The sequence below is a fragment of the Apus apus genome, chromosome 3 (genome assembly GCF_020740795.1).
Source record: "Apus apus isolate bApuApu2 chromosome 3, bApuApu2.pri.cur, whole genome shotgun sequence".
Lineage (NCBI taxonomy): Eukaryota > Metazoa > Chordata > Aves > Apodiformes > Apodidae > Apus > Apus apus.
The window spans coordinates 79,019,482-79,033,952 of NC_067284.1; the positions used below are offsets into that span (position 1 = coordinate 79,019,482).

At 37.4% G+C, this 14,471-nt stretch overlaps 1 protein-coding gene across 5 annotated transcripts in view; it reads left to right on the forward strand.

The window, feature by feature from the left end:
* The window catches only part of STRN (striatin), a 74,942-nt gene extending 63,441 nt beyond the window's left edge, over nucleotides 1–11,501 (forward strand). For 4 of the 5 annotated variants that reach the window (XM_051613720.1, XM_051613722.1, XM_051613723.1 and 1 more), the window contains 3 exons: nucleotides 974–1,081; nucleotides 2,346–2,432; nucleotides 2,530–11,501. In XM_051613720.1, coding sequence (XP_051469680.1) covers nucleotides 974–1,081; nucleotides 2,346–2,432; nucleotides 2,530–2,699 — 365 coding nt within the window. In that variant the 3' untranslated portion in view covers nucleotides 2,700–11,501. The remainder of the gene's footprint in view (nucleotides 1–973; nucleotides 1,082–2,345; nucleotides 2,433–2,529) is intronic. The other variant, XM_051613721.1, reaches the window with a different exon arrangement.
* The last annotated feature ends 2,970 nt before the right edge of the window (nucleotides 11,502–14,471 follow it).

The window sequence follows — 14,471 nt, forward strand, 5'->3', positions numbered from 1 at the left end:
CTCTGCAGTTCAGTGTAAGCCTCATTCTGCTTGGCATTTTGAAACCTTGAGGAGAGCTGGCTGTGATGCAATACTATGTGCTTTTAGTCATTTTAGGGGAGTTTAGTAATATCAATGTATTTTTTCCTTAATTTACAATTTCATAATTTTTAAGTGTCCTGTGGTTGCTGGTGCTACTTGATGAATCAGATTTTTGTATAAAGATGTACACTGAAGTCTTCACTGCCTTAGTAGCAAGTGATCCTATAGTAGTGCTCTATTTTGTTTAGTAAGAGTTTTGTTAGGTGATGTGCGTGTTCGCTGACAACACTCTAAATACGGTAAACTCCCACATGAAAGAAGGTAACTCTGTTTTGATGTTCTGTGGAGGGGCTGTTTGTGGTGTTGTGGTAATCTTTGCCTCTTAAGACCATGCTTGCACTGGTCTGTGCATCACAGAAATATCTAGATTTCTAATAAAAAAGCTAATATACTTTTTATTGTATTTATATATATATATTATATTTAAAGATTCTTGAAGGCTAGGAAAGTGGCTCTCCTATGACATTTTTTGCTTGGAAATGTACTGCCTGGCAATGTTAAGTTTCCTATGTTGTCTATATATTTTGAAGAAAGTTTTGCTTGACTAGAGGAGGAGTGTGGAGGTGGAAAAGTGCAAAAAGGTAGTTTCAGTCATTTTTTTGGCTTCAAATTCTTGCCTGATGTGCCCATTCAAAACAGTGTCCAAAAGCTGGACATCATATGTTTGTATTTACACTCATACATATGGTTTATGTATGCCTGTGTGTGTGTCTGTAATTTGGAAAGTATTTTAGAATAAACCATGTTACATGAGGTGTTAGCTGAGAGTTTCTGTTACATAAAGGTAAGAATTATTCGGCAAATAAGCTCAAGTACGTGTTTATTTCTTAGTAGCAATCTTTCAAATAACTTAGCTGTGTACATTTGTTAATATGTGTGGGTTTTTTCTTAGCAGTCAGTTCTTCCTGTCAGATAAACAGAGTCATCAGCCATCCAACTCTTCCAATTAGTATCACTGCTCATGAAGATAGACACATCAAATTCTACGACAACAATACAGGTATTAATTTTTTCAGCAGGTTCTAGTCATATGGTTGTATAACATAAACAGTATTTCATTATGATTAATATTATTCACATAAATGCTGAGAGATGTAAAGAATTGGATATCCTCTGAATCTCTCATCGCCAGTAGAGCTCAAAAATTGCCACACCATTTAAAACTTTATTGGCATAGTGATAAAGAATGTGCATAATTCTCTGTCTCTTCTTTTAAAATGCCTTATGTATGGGAGTTATCAATATTTAACATAAAAGGATGTTTTTTCAAAATCTTTGTTCTTGTTTTCATGTTTTTTCTGTTGTATTGTCTGTGTTATTTTGATCTGGGGGAGAGGGTTCTAGCACTCTTTCAGTGCTTCCAGGACCTCTACCCAGTGGCTTGGAGGTAGAAGTTTCCTTGTAGGCATTGTTCTCAATTTGATCCACTGTATTTCTCCAGATCTCTCACTTCTGCAGAAACACATGGACAGTTTATAACACTTTTTCTAATTTGTAGTGAGACGAACACTGAGATGTTTAACGATAAATCTCTAAAGTTTTAAAGGACTTTTTGATAGGAATGGTAGTATTAATCTGGTGCTCTGACTGTGAATCTCTGCTTCCAGGTCACACTGTCTGAGAAGTTAAATTGAGATCTTTCAGTGTTCTTGTTGATTTTAAATTTGCTACTCCCAAAATGTATTTAAATAAGAAGAGGTAAAAGGATCCAGTGGAAGCTGAGGAAAAAGCTGAAAATACTTGATTTGATGATGTAGTTCTGTAATAAATAGTAAACAGCCACTGATTTTTTTGCTTTTTTATTATTTTCTGTAACAACAAGCTTCACATTTGACCCATGATTTCTTATTTTGAACATTAAATCATTACTGTAAGTATAGTAAGCTGTAATTGAAGATTAATGCTCTCTAAGTTGAGTAAAATTATTCCAGATTCTTATGTGATTTATATTAATTGCTCATTAGTATACTCAGTCTTTGTCCTCCTTCCCAGTCACTTAGTTCACTTAAGGGGTAGATATTTAAAATGCACAGTGATTACAGCTTCCTGGTGGTTTTGCAGACATAAAACAAAGCTTGATGATATTGGTACTGTTGCTCTTCTGAGACTGTAAACATTAAAAGAATTACTTCTTGCATTATTTTAATGATCCGGTCATGGTAAAAGATCTTGCATTTGTAGTATGAGCTGTGGTAGAGTTTAGGCAGTGGATACAGATAAAGTGAATTGCAGAAAATAATCTAAAGAAATCTTTTCTTTCAAAGGAAAACTGATCCATTCCATGGTAGCTCACTTAGATGCTGTAACAAGTTTAGCTGTTGATCCTAACGGCCTGTATTTGATGTCTGGCAGTAAGTACTTTAAGATTTAATTTTCTGTTTTTCATAATGGTGGCAGACATGAGAATTATATAAAAAAAAAACCACAACCTGTTTCCCCTTTCTTCAGGTCACGACTGTTCCATTCGCTTGTGGAATCTGGAAAGCAAGACTTGCATCCAAGAATTTACTGCTCATCGCAAAAAATTTGATGAGTCCATACATGACGTGGCATTCCACCCCTCCAAATGCTATATAGCCAGTGCAGGAGCGGATGCCCTGGCTAAAGTGTTTGTATGACAGAGTGTTTTCCTTTCAACTCTAGCTTTGTATATATTTAACCAGCTGCACAAAAGAGAAAAGGAGGGCATGAGTCTTCTTATCCTGCCCTATAATTCAGAGAATGTTTGTAAGTGTTTAGTTTTGCAGGTTGCTGTTTTCTAAATTGACATTTGTTCTGGTTTCTGTGAGCTCAGCTGGTGCTGAGAGCTTGGAAACTCTCAGTTTCAAATAGTTAAAAAACAAAAGAAATGCTTTTATTTCAGAGGGAGTGAATTTTCGTCCAGGCAGGCCTTGGGTGAAACTAGGTCTATGTATTCTTTATAAATAAAATGAGTATTGGAAAGAAGGGGTCTTATTGCATCAGGGAGTAGAAGAGGGAAACTTCCTAGGATGCTTCTCATTGAGGAATCTTAATGTTATTAAATCAAAAAAGTGACAGTTCACGTACTCGTTCCTGTGTCATGTGAGAGGCACTTTGTCATCCCTTTGTGTTAGTAAAGTAGACCTTATTCAGAGAGCAGTAGCAGGTAGTTAAACTCAGCCACCAGGATGCTAGCTTAAGATAAATGCAATTAAAGAAAGCAAATTACTAACATAAATTAAAATGCAGTAAAGTTTTTGTTACATCTTCTCTGTTATACAGTAAATATTTAGTTTGCAAAAAATTTCACATTTTTGAAGACTGTATTAGTGTGTGGCTAGAAGCTGAGCCTTTATTCTAGTCCAAATTAACAACAGACTGAAGCAGTCTGTTGTTACTCTAGTAGCAGATTTAACTTACTCAGATTTGTAATGCTGTTTATTCTTGGAGATCTGGCACAAGAAATTATCACAAAGATTTCCCAAGAAGCTTTCCTACACTTAACTATCCAACATTCATCTCCTCTTTCTGTTTCTGCTAAAAAGGGTATCATTCTGGGCATTAAGGGTACAGTGAAATAGTTCTTTTGAAGATTAAACCTATATATGACACTTCGTTTGAGTCCTACTAGTGCAATAGGTGGGAATTACGCAAAGTTCCATCAGTTTGAGAGATTCTGCTACTTCTAGAGGTGTTTCCCATCTTCAGCATTTGTGGAACTTTTTGACTCGTCCACTTCACTGGGCGTATCATGGTTACCTGAAGAATGAGTGCTGTTTGTAATTACTCAATGGATGTGCTTTGTTCATCTATTCAGAGCTTCTCTGTTGATTTGAATGACAAATAGTTTTTAATCTGATGTTTTAGTCTTTTTATCCCTTCTTAATGGAAGGTGAGTGGGTTCTTTTCTATTACATATCATTGTCAGAGTTACTACTGCTCATAAGCCTGAACTTGGTGTTTTCCTCTAATGGGAACAGAAGGCAGAATTTCTGCTGGAGACAATTTCTGGTGCTGATGTGGGTAGGAAAGAACCTAATGCAACTCTTCCACATACCAGCCTGAGGTTAAGACTGGAAAGTGAGAAATAAATCTTTGCCTTTAAACTGACACTTATAAAAAATGGAATCATTGAAAGCTATCAACATAGGGTTTGACTGTATTGTTTTCAGAATGGCATTTTGGGATGGGACCACATTTGAACCTGAATGCAGAGTTTAAATCAACTGTTAATTAGAACAAAAAGTTGACCTGTGCTGTTTGAGCCTGTAACACATATTTACTGCTAAAATATCCTGAAATACATTTTATTGCTCAGAATATTCAGATATGTCACTTCATGATATTGATATGCAGTATATTTCCATAGATAAGATTAGAACTTTTACCATGAAACAGATTACTACAATAGTAATTCAGACTATTTAGTTTTTATAAAGTGTTTTGGTTATGATGGGAAGGGGGAACATGGCTGCAAACCTGAGCATTCAACTTTGTGAGAGTTTTGTGTACTTGACTCATATTCTTTCAGTGTCATTATTATATTTCTTTCTGAAGAGGAAATTACAAAGATTTATTTGAAAAATTCTAAAAGTTATGTATATTATATATGTGTATATATATTGTAAACATGTATTAAATGTGTCTAGTAAGGGAAGACTCCATGGGTGAATTTTAATGTTTTAGTATTAAGAGTTCTCTTGAGTTTGTGTATACAAAGGATAATGGTGTGAGTATGAAATGAAAGTTGTGCTTTTGCTTACACAATACTATATGTAGTTACAGTTGTTTAAATTGCTGTACATAAAACTAATAGGCCAGCATGCTTGTTTTTAAAGACTGTCATTCTGATTACAATTGGAATGTAAGAAGTGGCTGTTCAAATGTGAATTGAAAGATGTTTCCTTCTCACTCTTGAGCTCTTGCTCAAACTAAAAAGTGATTTTTTTTAAAAGCTGGCAATAGCTAGAGGATGAGGTGCCTTTTAAAAACAAAACAAATGTAGCCTTACAAAGAGGTTGTCGAGTATATATATTTTTGTGCTGGTCTTCATAATTGATGTCAATGTCTTTTTACTGTACTTGCTCACATACTTGTAGTACTGCAGGGTATTGTGCATGAGCTGTCAGATCTTCTGAACATCATCATAGGAGTTAGGGATGAAAAAATTATTTAGGTTATCTAGTCCAGCTGCTTGCTAAAGCAGAATTGTAGACTTGTGCATTTTAATATTGTCTTGGCCAGTGAGGTTTTATATATGTTCTAACAATTAGGCTTCCTTTGAAAGATTATTTCAATTATTACATCTCACTGACAGGAGGATTTACATGATGTTTAGTAGTTCTTTTTTGTAACTTCATGTTGGTATTCCAAGCCACGTTTTGTGCCATTTTACATATGCCTCATCATCTTTGTAATTTGGAACCTGCATGCATGCACTGGTTCTAGCTGTGTATTTCTGTTCCTTTTCACTTTCCTCAAGCTATTTTTCAGTCTACTCTTTTTACACAACATGTTCTTGTTTTCAGCTTTTTAGCACAGTTCTCTATATCTCGGTGCACATAACACCATTCCAGATGCATGATTTGTTGGACTTAGTCCCAAGGTCATCTGTTTGTTTTTTTTCTCTGGAGTATGATGCTTTTGTGTAGGAAGACCAAACTTCTGATATTCTGGCTAGTGTCTCACAAGCTCAAATTGTATTTCTTTTTTTACTTCTGACAACTGTTTTAAATAACCTGGAGTATTGTTGCTTCTCATGTTTCTTCTTCACTTTCAGGATGTTGTTATTATTAATTTGAAACTAGATACTTAATTCCTGTTTCATGATTTTTCTGGGTTTTATAGGCTTTGAACTTCTGATCTCTGCAGACACTAAACTGTCTTTATTTCTTCCCTTTGTTGTGAAGTTCTTCCTGGTTAAATGTAATTGGTAACTTTCATGAATGTGATACATAAACAAAACTGGACCTAAGGCTTATTCTTGCAAAAAAAGCGTTTTTGCGCAACATCAGTATGTGATGTTTTACCATTACTGTTTTTCCCGTATCTAATTTACATGGTACATACTTTAATGGTTAACTCATATTTTTTTGTGTATGTTAGCCTCTGCTACTGATTTTGGTTTTACTAACTAAGGGGAGACTTTTCAGTTGTTCTGTATATTGAAAATTGGTCTACTTGATTTAAATACTCTGATTTTTATTTCTAATTTACTTCACTGTGGTGTTTGATTTCACAAATTTGATTCAGTTACCAAAATACTTGCACAAAATTATTTGGAGTAGCCTGGAAGAACCTCTGGATATAATTACATTGTGGAAAACATTTTCTTCGGTCTTACAAAATCCTGGTGTCTGCATTTGGTTTTTGTGCCTCAAAGAGAAAACTTTTAACATACCATGTAAAAGAATTTATTACGTTTAAGAAGTTCACCTGATTAATATTTTGGGGTCTCATTCATCTTTATTTTGATAAAATATGCTCTTCAGCAAGAAGCCTGTGGGACTGTATGCCATGTACTGTAGGTTGTTTTTTAGACTGTGTGTTTTCAAGTGATGTTATGTTAAAACAGCCCCATATGTAATGTGTTTGAGTAAGTGTGTGATGGTCACCATACAGCTTTGTGATTAGGTCACGCACCACCATTTTGCAGGTGTGAATTTAAAGTAACCAGAAACTTCTCCTTTTGAATAAATGTGTAAGAGAGAAAGGACTTAGTTACACCATCTTTTTCAGTGCACCTGTTTGATCACAGATGTGTCCCTTTTCCCCACCTTCTTACTCATGTTTTGACCATGTAATTTTGGGGAATGGCAATTTTCATAAACTGATGTATCATTTGAGCAGTGTTTGATTAACAGAAGTGTTAGTCCCTCCCAAAGGGAACAAAAAAATTAAAAAGTGGGCATAAATATCAGAAAAGCATGTTTGGGGGTTTTTTTCATGCCTTTTGAGATGTGTTTTTGGAAGCGTTTGCAGGCTGTGGTTTGGCAGTGACTTTGCAGACTGTCCTGGGGAGCCTACTTGGCACCTGTGTGAAATACCCAGTAAGCCTACTAATGTAAGTTGGGTTAAGCAAGAAAATGCAGCCATTGTGGTTGTTCCTGTGCCTGTCCAAGAGACTATGGCAGTGTTCTTCTTGGAGTCTTCTCTGCTGAAGTATCAGGTTTGCAGTCTAACATTGGTAATTTTTGCACCGTGAGAGCATCTGCAAATGAGATTTGAATATTGACTTTGCAGATCGGTCAGCAGCAGTCTTTGGATTGTGTGCTGAACAGTAAGGGAAGCAAGGAGACCATTTGCTGAACTCTGTAGGAGTTAGTAGGTTAAGTGGCCAGAGGTGATGTACCCTCCACATGACTGGTGTCACCTCAGGAGAGCTGGGCTAGGGAGCAGTGCAAAGTTTAGCCTGATGGTATCACAAGGGAGAACATTAAAAAGTTAGAGCAGCAACTTGAGCAAGCTTTTCCCATAATGATTCTTCAGATGTATTAATTCGTCCATTGGTTGCAAGTTGTATGAAGGATAAAATCCAGTATATATCCAGATAGCAAGTTATACACTCTTGGGTCAAAGGTGGAGAATGTTCACATTTCAAAACGGTGTCAATTTAGATGAGGAGATGGCAAGAGATTTCTAACACCTTATTATTTAAATTCTAAGAACAGAACTTACTCATCTGCTAAGATAGTCTTCATGTTGGGGACCCAGTTAAGTGAAGATCAGTTCCTCAGACATTGTAGTGGGACCACGCCTTTGCTTCTGCATAAACGTAATTAAAAAACAAATTGCAGGACAAAGGCTTTGTCTCATGAGGTCTGTTAATATTGAATGCAAGCTACAAAATGTGGGAAACAGTAAAATTTTAGGGTTGTTTATAATATTTCTCACTTCAGTCTTAAATCTTCATATTTAATGTATTACATACAGTGTTATCTGTATGACTCACTTCACATTAAATAGCCCATTCTGTAAAGAATACTCCTTCAGTACTTTCTCATACAAATGAGATGTGGACTGGTGCTTTCCAGGTAATTTGAGACTCACTTAGCATTAGGTCATTCAGCTTCCTAGTGGATGAGCTGATAAGATTCATGGAAGTAACTGTGAAAATGTGGAGCTGCTTTATAGCATTTTTAAACATTCTGAAGTTTGTGAGTGTTTAGTGGAGATTGTTTTGGACTATGCTGTTTATACGAATAAAGAAGTATGAATATGATAGTAAACCACTTATGTATGGTAAACTAGTTTGTGTAAGATACTGCAATCTTTGATGTGGTGATTTAAGTTTTCTTGGGCATCTGCCATTGGTGAGCATCATAGAGATGCTCAGCGTAGCTGTTAGTATTGAGTGATGGGAAGCAAAGATTTCCCAGAAAAATCTACTCAAATGTTTCCGGAAGCTCCCTTTTTCTCAGAAGGACATGAAGCCACTGAGAATATTTTATCTAAATCTGATAATGTATTTAATTGAAGAGAGTGACAATTAGGTGAACAGTCTTTCATCATCAGAGTCTTTAAGCTTAGAGATGAACACCGTTACTGAAACACAGGGCCTGGTAGTCCAGACCTCTGTAATTTGTCTACTGAGCAGTAGAGACACTGATGAAGACCACAGTGTTAATCCATCCAGGTCTATAGGTAGTGTTTTACAATACATAACCCACATTGTAAAAGGTAGTATTACATACAACAGAGCGAATGAACAAACAGCTGGGAAGTGGTGGGAGAAGGGGGATGAGGAAGCTAGGATGACCTTTGTGTCCTTGCTTAGGCAAGGGCTCTTGTTCAGCTGGTGGGACTAACCCCAGGAGGGAGGATGGTGGGAAGTAAGATCTTAAAAATGAAGTCTCTGCCTGTGCTAGTGAACATACCTGTTGTGTAGGTCATCTATTCTTTTGATATCTGATTTTTATCTTCCCACTTCAGTACTCATTTAGGCTGTATTTTCTGAGAATATTAAAACCCATTTTCAGTGGACTCTCAGTTGCAAGGTAAATTCCATAAAGGACTGTTGATTTTCTCTTGGCAGTATTTTCTGAATGGTTGCGAGGTTTCATCTTCAGCCTTACCCCTCCCACCACCAAAAGACTGATTTATACCTCCTTATACCCAGTTCATTTGATTCCAATAAGTGATTTCTCACCCTACCTGCTGATCTAATTTTGCTGCTCTGTAGCCTCTTGTGAAAACTTATGAAGTGCTGTATAATTTCAGATGTTTATGAGAATCTGAATTCCACTATAGATGGTGTACATCCAGTTGAATAGTACAATTTGTGGGTCTCAACTGGTTCATTCTCATGAGAGATTTGTTACTGGCTGAAAAAATCCAAGCTTTGACTGAACTAAAAACTCATTTGGTAATAACAGATGTTTCTTAGCCCAACTATCTTCCTGATTGAGTCTGGGTTGTGTTATTGTGTGTTAAATTAGTTTCACCCTGCTCACGCTGCCAAGCCATGTTGTGATCCTGGGAGATCACACCCACATTTGAACCATGCTGCACATGTCTTTTTAAGCTGTTTAAAGCCCTGTGTTGACATGGTCTTCAACCTTGGTCTACTTATATCCACTCAGTTGAATTGCAGGCTCCCAAAATTACTTCCTTGCTAATTCTAGAAATGCTTGGTCATCACACCACAGTATTAGACTGGGACACTGAGATGAGATTTATGCAGCTGGATTTGTACTGTTCTGGAGGGGAAGGGATAACTCCTTGCCAAGCCAAAAATTAAATTATTTTTTTATTACTTACTAAAAGCAGACAAAAACATTGTATGAGGGATAAATGGTGGACTTCAAGCTAATATTTTTCCATTAAGAATTTATTTTTTTATTCTTCCTGTCATCAAGATAGTGCTTTTTGGATATAGCTTGTTTTCAGATATACGCTTCCTAGAATTGTTTCCTTGCAGTCAGACATTTACGAACATGCATAGGTTTTGAAAACTGCCACATAAGTATTAGCGTTTTTTCTGGAAATGCAAACTGGGCATGTTAGCTAATGATTTCTTGTATCTTTATAGCCCAAACAGACTGAAAAGCAGTCTTGTGCTATATATTCCTTGAATCACGCATCTGGAAAAACTTGTAGAAGAGAATCCGTGATGAGAAGACTATTGTTGCTGTAAGATTTTCTGTTGACATTTGTCAGCATACCAACTACCTGCATTGTATTTTGTATAAATATCTTCAGTTGGTTTCTTTTACAAGAAACTGTCAGGTAAAAAAAAAAAAAACAGACAAATGTATTTGCCTTATGGTCCATAGTTTGGAATTTATTTTTTTTTCCCTTTTTTTTTCTCTACAAGAATAACTGTTGAACTTAGAGTTTCCTGGCAGTTCTCTTTTGGAAAATATACCACAGGCGATAACCACTTAAATGTTAATAATTACAGTTGCTCCTCTTCTGCTTTGGGTCACTTCTATGACAGATAGTTGATATGAAAAGGCTACTAGGACTGATACATGCACAGCTGAAGGACATTAAAACTCCCCTTCACAATTATGCTGAAGTTACGATTTTGCATGCCAGTTTTGAATGACTGTTTTGAGACAACATTGGGCTTCAGGTGTCTTGCAAAGTGGTGGGTCCAAATGAGAAATACTTACTTGTTGAGTAATAGTCTGCTTGTCAGTTTTTGTGTATGGCTCAGTACAAGGCTGTGTCGGAATTTCAGTAAAACCAAATTTCCGTGTTTAAATGCTACTGTGAAAGTGAGTGTTATTTTATAAGTGAGAAATCCTGTTTTCTAACTTGTGAAGGAAATGGTTTTCTTGGGAGTAAGGATCCATAAATTTCATGTATTTCGTGATTTCAGAAAGGCTTCTTAATCATAGGACATGAAAAAAAGTGAAAAAGTGATTTGTTCTCCAAAGATTTGATAAGCATTTATTATTAAAAGCGTAGATTTCTGCTTTAAATGAAAATGCTTCTTCAGACTCTTAGTATTAAACTTCTTACTAAAAACCAGTATTTTAAAGTCCTGGATAAATATCTAAAATGGCGAAGAAGAAAATTTAGAGGGAAATTTTTTTAAAATACGCCAGTATATTTTTGAGCTTCTCAATTGCAGTCCTGGATTTTCTCTTTTTCACTGCTGTTCCTATTTTGTGAAACTTCTTGGATAGGTTATATTTAAAGCTACGTTCACTTGCCTGAATAAGTCAAGTAAATACTTTGTCTTTAAAATTATATCGATCTGCTTGTTAGGGTGCCATTTAAAATGAGAACACCTTGAGGTAACCATGCAGGTATTTGTATTGGTATGGCAGTAGTGAAGTGGGGTAGCTGTATACTGTGCCCACATTCTGTGCTGAGCAAAATCACCTGGACTTCCAGAAATAGGCAATGGTTTTTCAGAGCAGCTTTATTTAATGTTACAGCAGCAAGTAAGTGTCATTTGTACCATATAATTATGTAAATTGGGTGCTAATAAATACTATTTTTCAACATTTTGTACTGTGCTCAAAATTCTTTGTTTTATGGTAAGATGTGTGGTCTTGGAGTGTGTACTAGGATGGAGAACTGCACTCAGACTAGGACACGTAGACGTGTTTGGAGATGGGTGAGGTAACTTTCACGTGAACTTTTGAACTGCGCAGAGCATTATCATTCACACTAGCGTCTCAGCTTTTCTGTTCTCCATATGTCCTGATTTGTACAGCTCTGCCATCTTGGCACTGCTGGCACCCTGCATCTTTCCACGTGCGTAGGCACACAGTCCCAGTATCTGCACGAGGTGAAGAGAGACGCAGAGTGGTTACGGTGCCATGATGCGGGAGCTGGTCTACCAGCGGTGCCTCGATTACAGTGAGACATGGGCACTTCCTGGGGAGAACCTTGATTTAACATAAAAATAAGAGTACAGTTTCACCCTTGGGGAGAGGATGAGGGAGAGCAAACCACGCGTCACAGATGGTAATCGTGTTGCTACGGGAAGATGCTCAGAACAGCACTGATGAGGGGGTGGTATGGAAACCTACACAGAACTGAGCAGAACAACTTGTTAGTGGGTCCATCCTGTTTTTCTAAGCTTGTAGGTGGGATAAGCTAAGTGATTTAGTCCTACTCATTTTCCCTCCTCATAGGAAAGGAGGAACTGCTTCATGGAATGACGGTACAATTGCATTCACCCCAGTGTTCTGCCTCCAGAGAGGATCAGTAGAAGATTTCTGAGGTAGGGAGAAAGAAAGATTTTATGAACAAGGTGGGAGTGTCTCTCACACGTGGGAGGTCTTCCTCATATCCTTATGGCTTTGCCTGTGAACAGTGTCCACATAATGATTTGGGTCTGGGAAAAGTGAACGTATTCTCTTTGGCCACACGGTGAAACTTTTAATAACATTTCACTTTGTGCTTAAGAAGAAGTATTTTCTGTGAGTGAGTGTTGGAGTTCTTGACCTGCATTATTAGAGTTTTTATTAGAAATCAGAGAGAGGCTTAAACTGGTGTCAAGGAAAAGAACACTTGAGTGTCTCACCATTCAGTATGACTGGCAGCTGATTGTAAGTGATAACAGCTAATGCAGTGCTAGAAACTGTGATACTCCACAGTTTAAGTTTTTAACAAGGGACAAAACCAGTTCTTTTTAGGAATTTGAGACACTAAGCTATATAGGTGTACACTTGCAAGGTGATTTAGCAAATGTAGATGGTGTGCTACTGTCTTAAGACTTCTCAAACTGAGGTGGGAATGGAAAAGAATAGGGATCAAGTTGTTTCCATAATGTTGCTTGTGGGCAGAGAACAACAACTAGAAAAATGATAGTAACTTTGTTCAACCATGAAATATTTCAAGTTATGTATATCACAGAAGGCTGACTTAGTGTTTGGTGTCTAGTTAATATTTTTGATATTTACTGCTTGCTTTGACTTGCCAAGTAGATAACATAGATAATTTTCTTTGGAGTTTCCAGGTAGGGTGTTCAATCCACTAAGGACATTTAGATTGTGTTGATCCTGTCTGGATGATTAAGCCCAGAGCTTTTCTCAGTTACTGGAACAGTTCTCATGTGCTGGAGAGCTGTGGAGGAAGGAATGTGAGGAGGAAGGAACTTGAGGAGGAAGGAGAAGCTTGTCTGTCTACTTGTCAGAAAAGCAAAATTCAGTAGCTGCCATGGGGTAACCCTTGTCTTGCTGAACCATCAAAGTGGGAGCAGCTGAAGAGCAAGAGAGCACACAGAGCAGGGGATGCCTTCTGTGCAGGGTGGCACAATGACAGCAGAGGAGCTGAGTGACCCACCTCTGGGCCAGCAAGGTAAGATACTGCTGGGAAACAGACCCTTGAGTTACCTCTCTCTGAAAAGGTGGTTGAACTTTGAATTGAACTTTGGTTGTTCACTCAGAACACAAGTGGCTAATGCTGTCATAGAGCTACCCCAAGGCTTCTAGAGCATGGATGTCAGTGTTTATTTCCAGGTGGGTGTTCTGCAGTGTGATTGCTGAGCAGTGATAAGCCAGCAGCCCAACTCCTGAGTGCAAAGATGCTTCTTTCCCAGGGAGAGAGAGATCAGCAATCCCCTTTTGGCTATGTATCCAGTGACTAGTTCAGATTACTCCCAACCCTGGCTACCTGCCTGCCTTCAGGTCCAGCCCTTTGGTGCCCTCCTTTGTTGGATGTCTCAGCCAGATAGCAGGTTCCACTGCATTGGTCAGGCATCTGAAACTAAGCAGACCACCATTAAGATTTTGAAGACTTGAGAAAGTACACATGATTTTGATGACTTTCAGCCATTAGGCTGATTCCTCTGACAAGTAATTTCATCATCCTTCCTCTGCTAACTCGCTCATAGGCTTTTTCTCAGCCGAGCATGTAAAAGGGTGGCAGTGAAACACCTGGGGCTTTATGAGGTGGATATTACTTGCTAGGTCTTCCATAATCTAGCAAGAACCTCAGCTGCATTTGAGAAACTAGAATGGCAAGGGCCATATTTGGTGTTTGTTTTTTAATCACATATGAGATGACATGTACTGCATATGCCTTTGGGGCAATTTTATTGCAAAAGGTACAGCAACTTGTATTGATAAGTTCAAAACAGCTCATATATGTTACAGAAGGAGTTCTGCTGCTTTCTTCAAACAAATATACTCCCTCAAACATTTATGATTATTTATTCGTAAGTTATCTTGTTTTTTAATAAAGCAGTAGAGACTTTAGTGTGTGGCAAGTACTTTGATTGCTATGAAAAGGAAAGGTTAAAAGGGGTGTTTTCTGTGCTGATCCACTTGCTTTTGTTAATGCAGGGGTGTATTCTTAAAAGTTTTGAGGCTTATGCTTGTTTACAGTGTTTATGAATACTACATCTGTATTTTCACACTTGGAGATCGAACAATTTCAAGGTCATCCCTAACAGTTAAGAAAAAGGGAAATTGGCAGTTGCTATAGTTTTTCTGTAAACTGAAGAGAAACCATTTGAACAACAG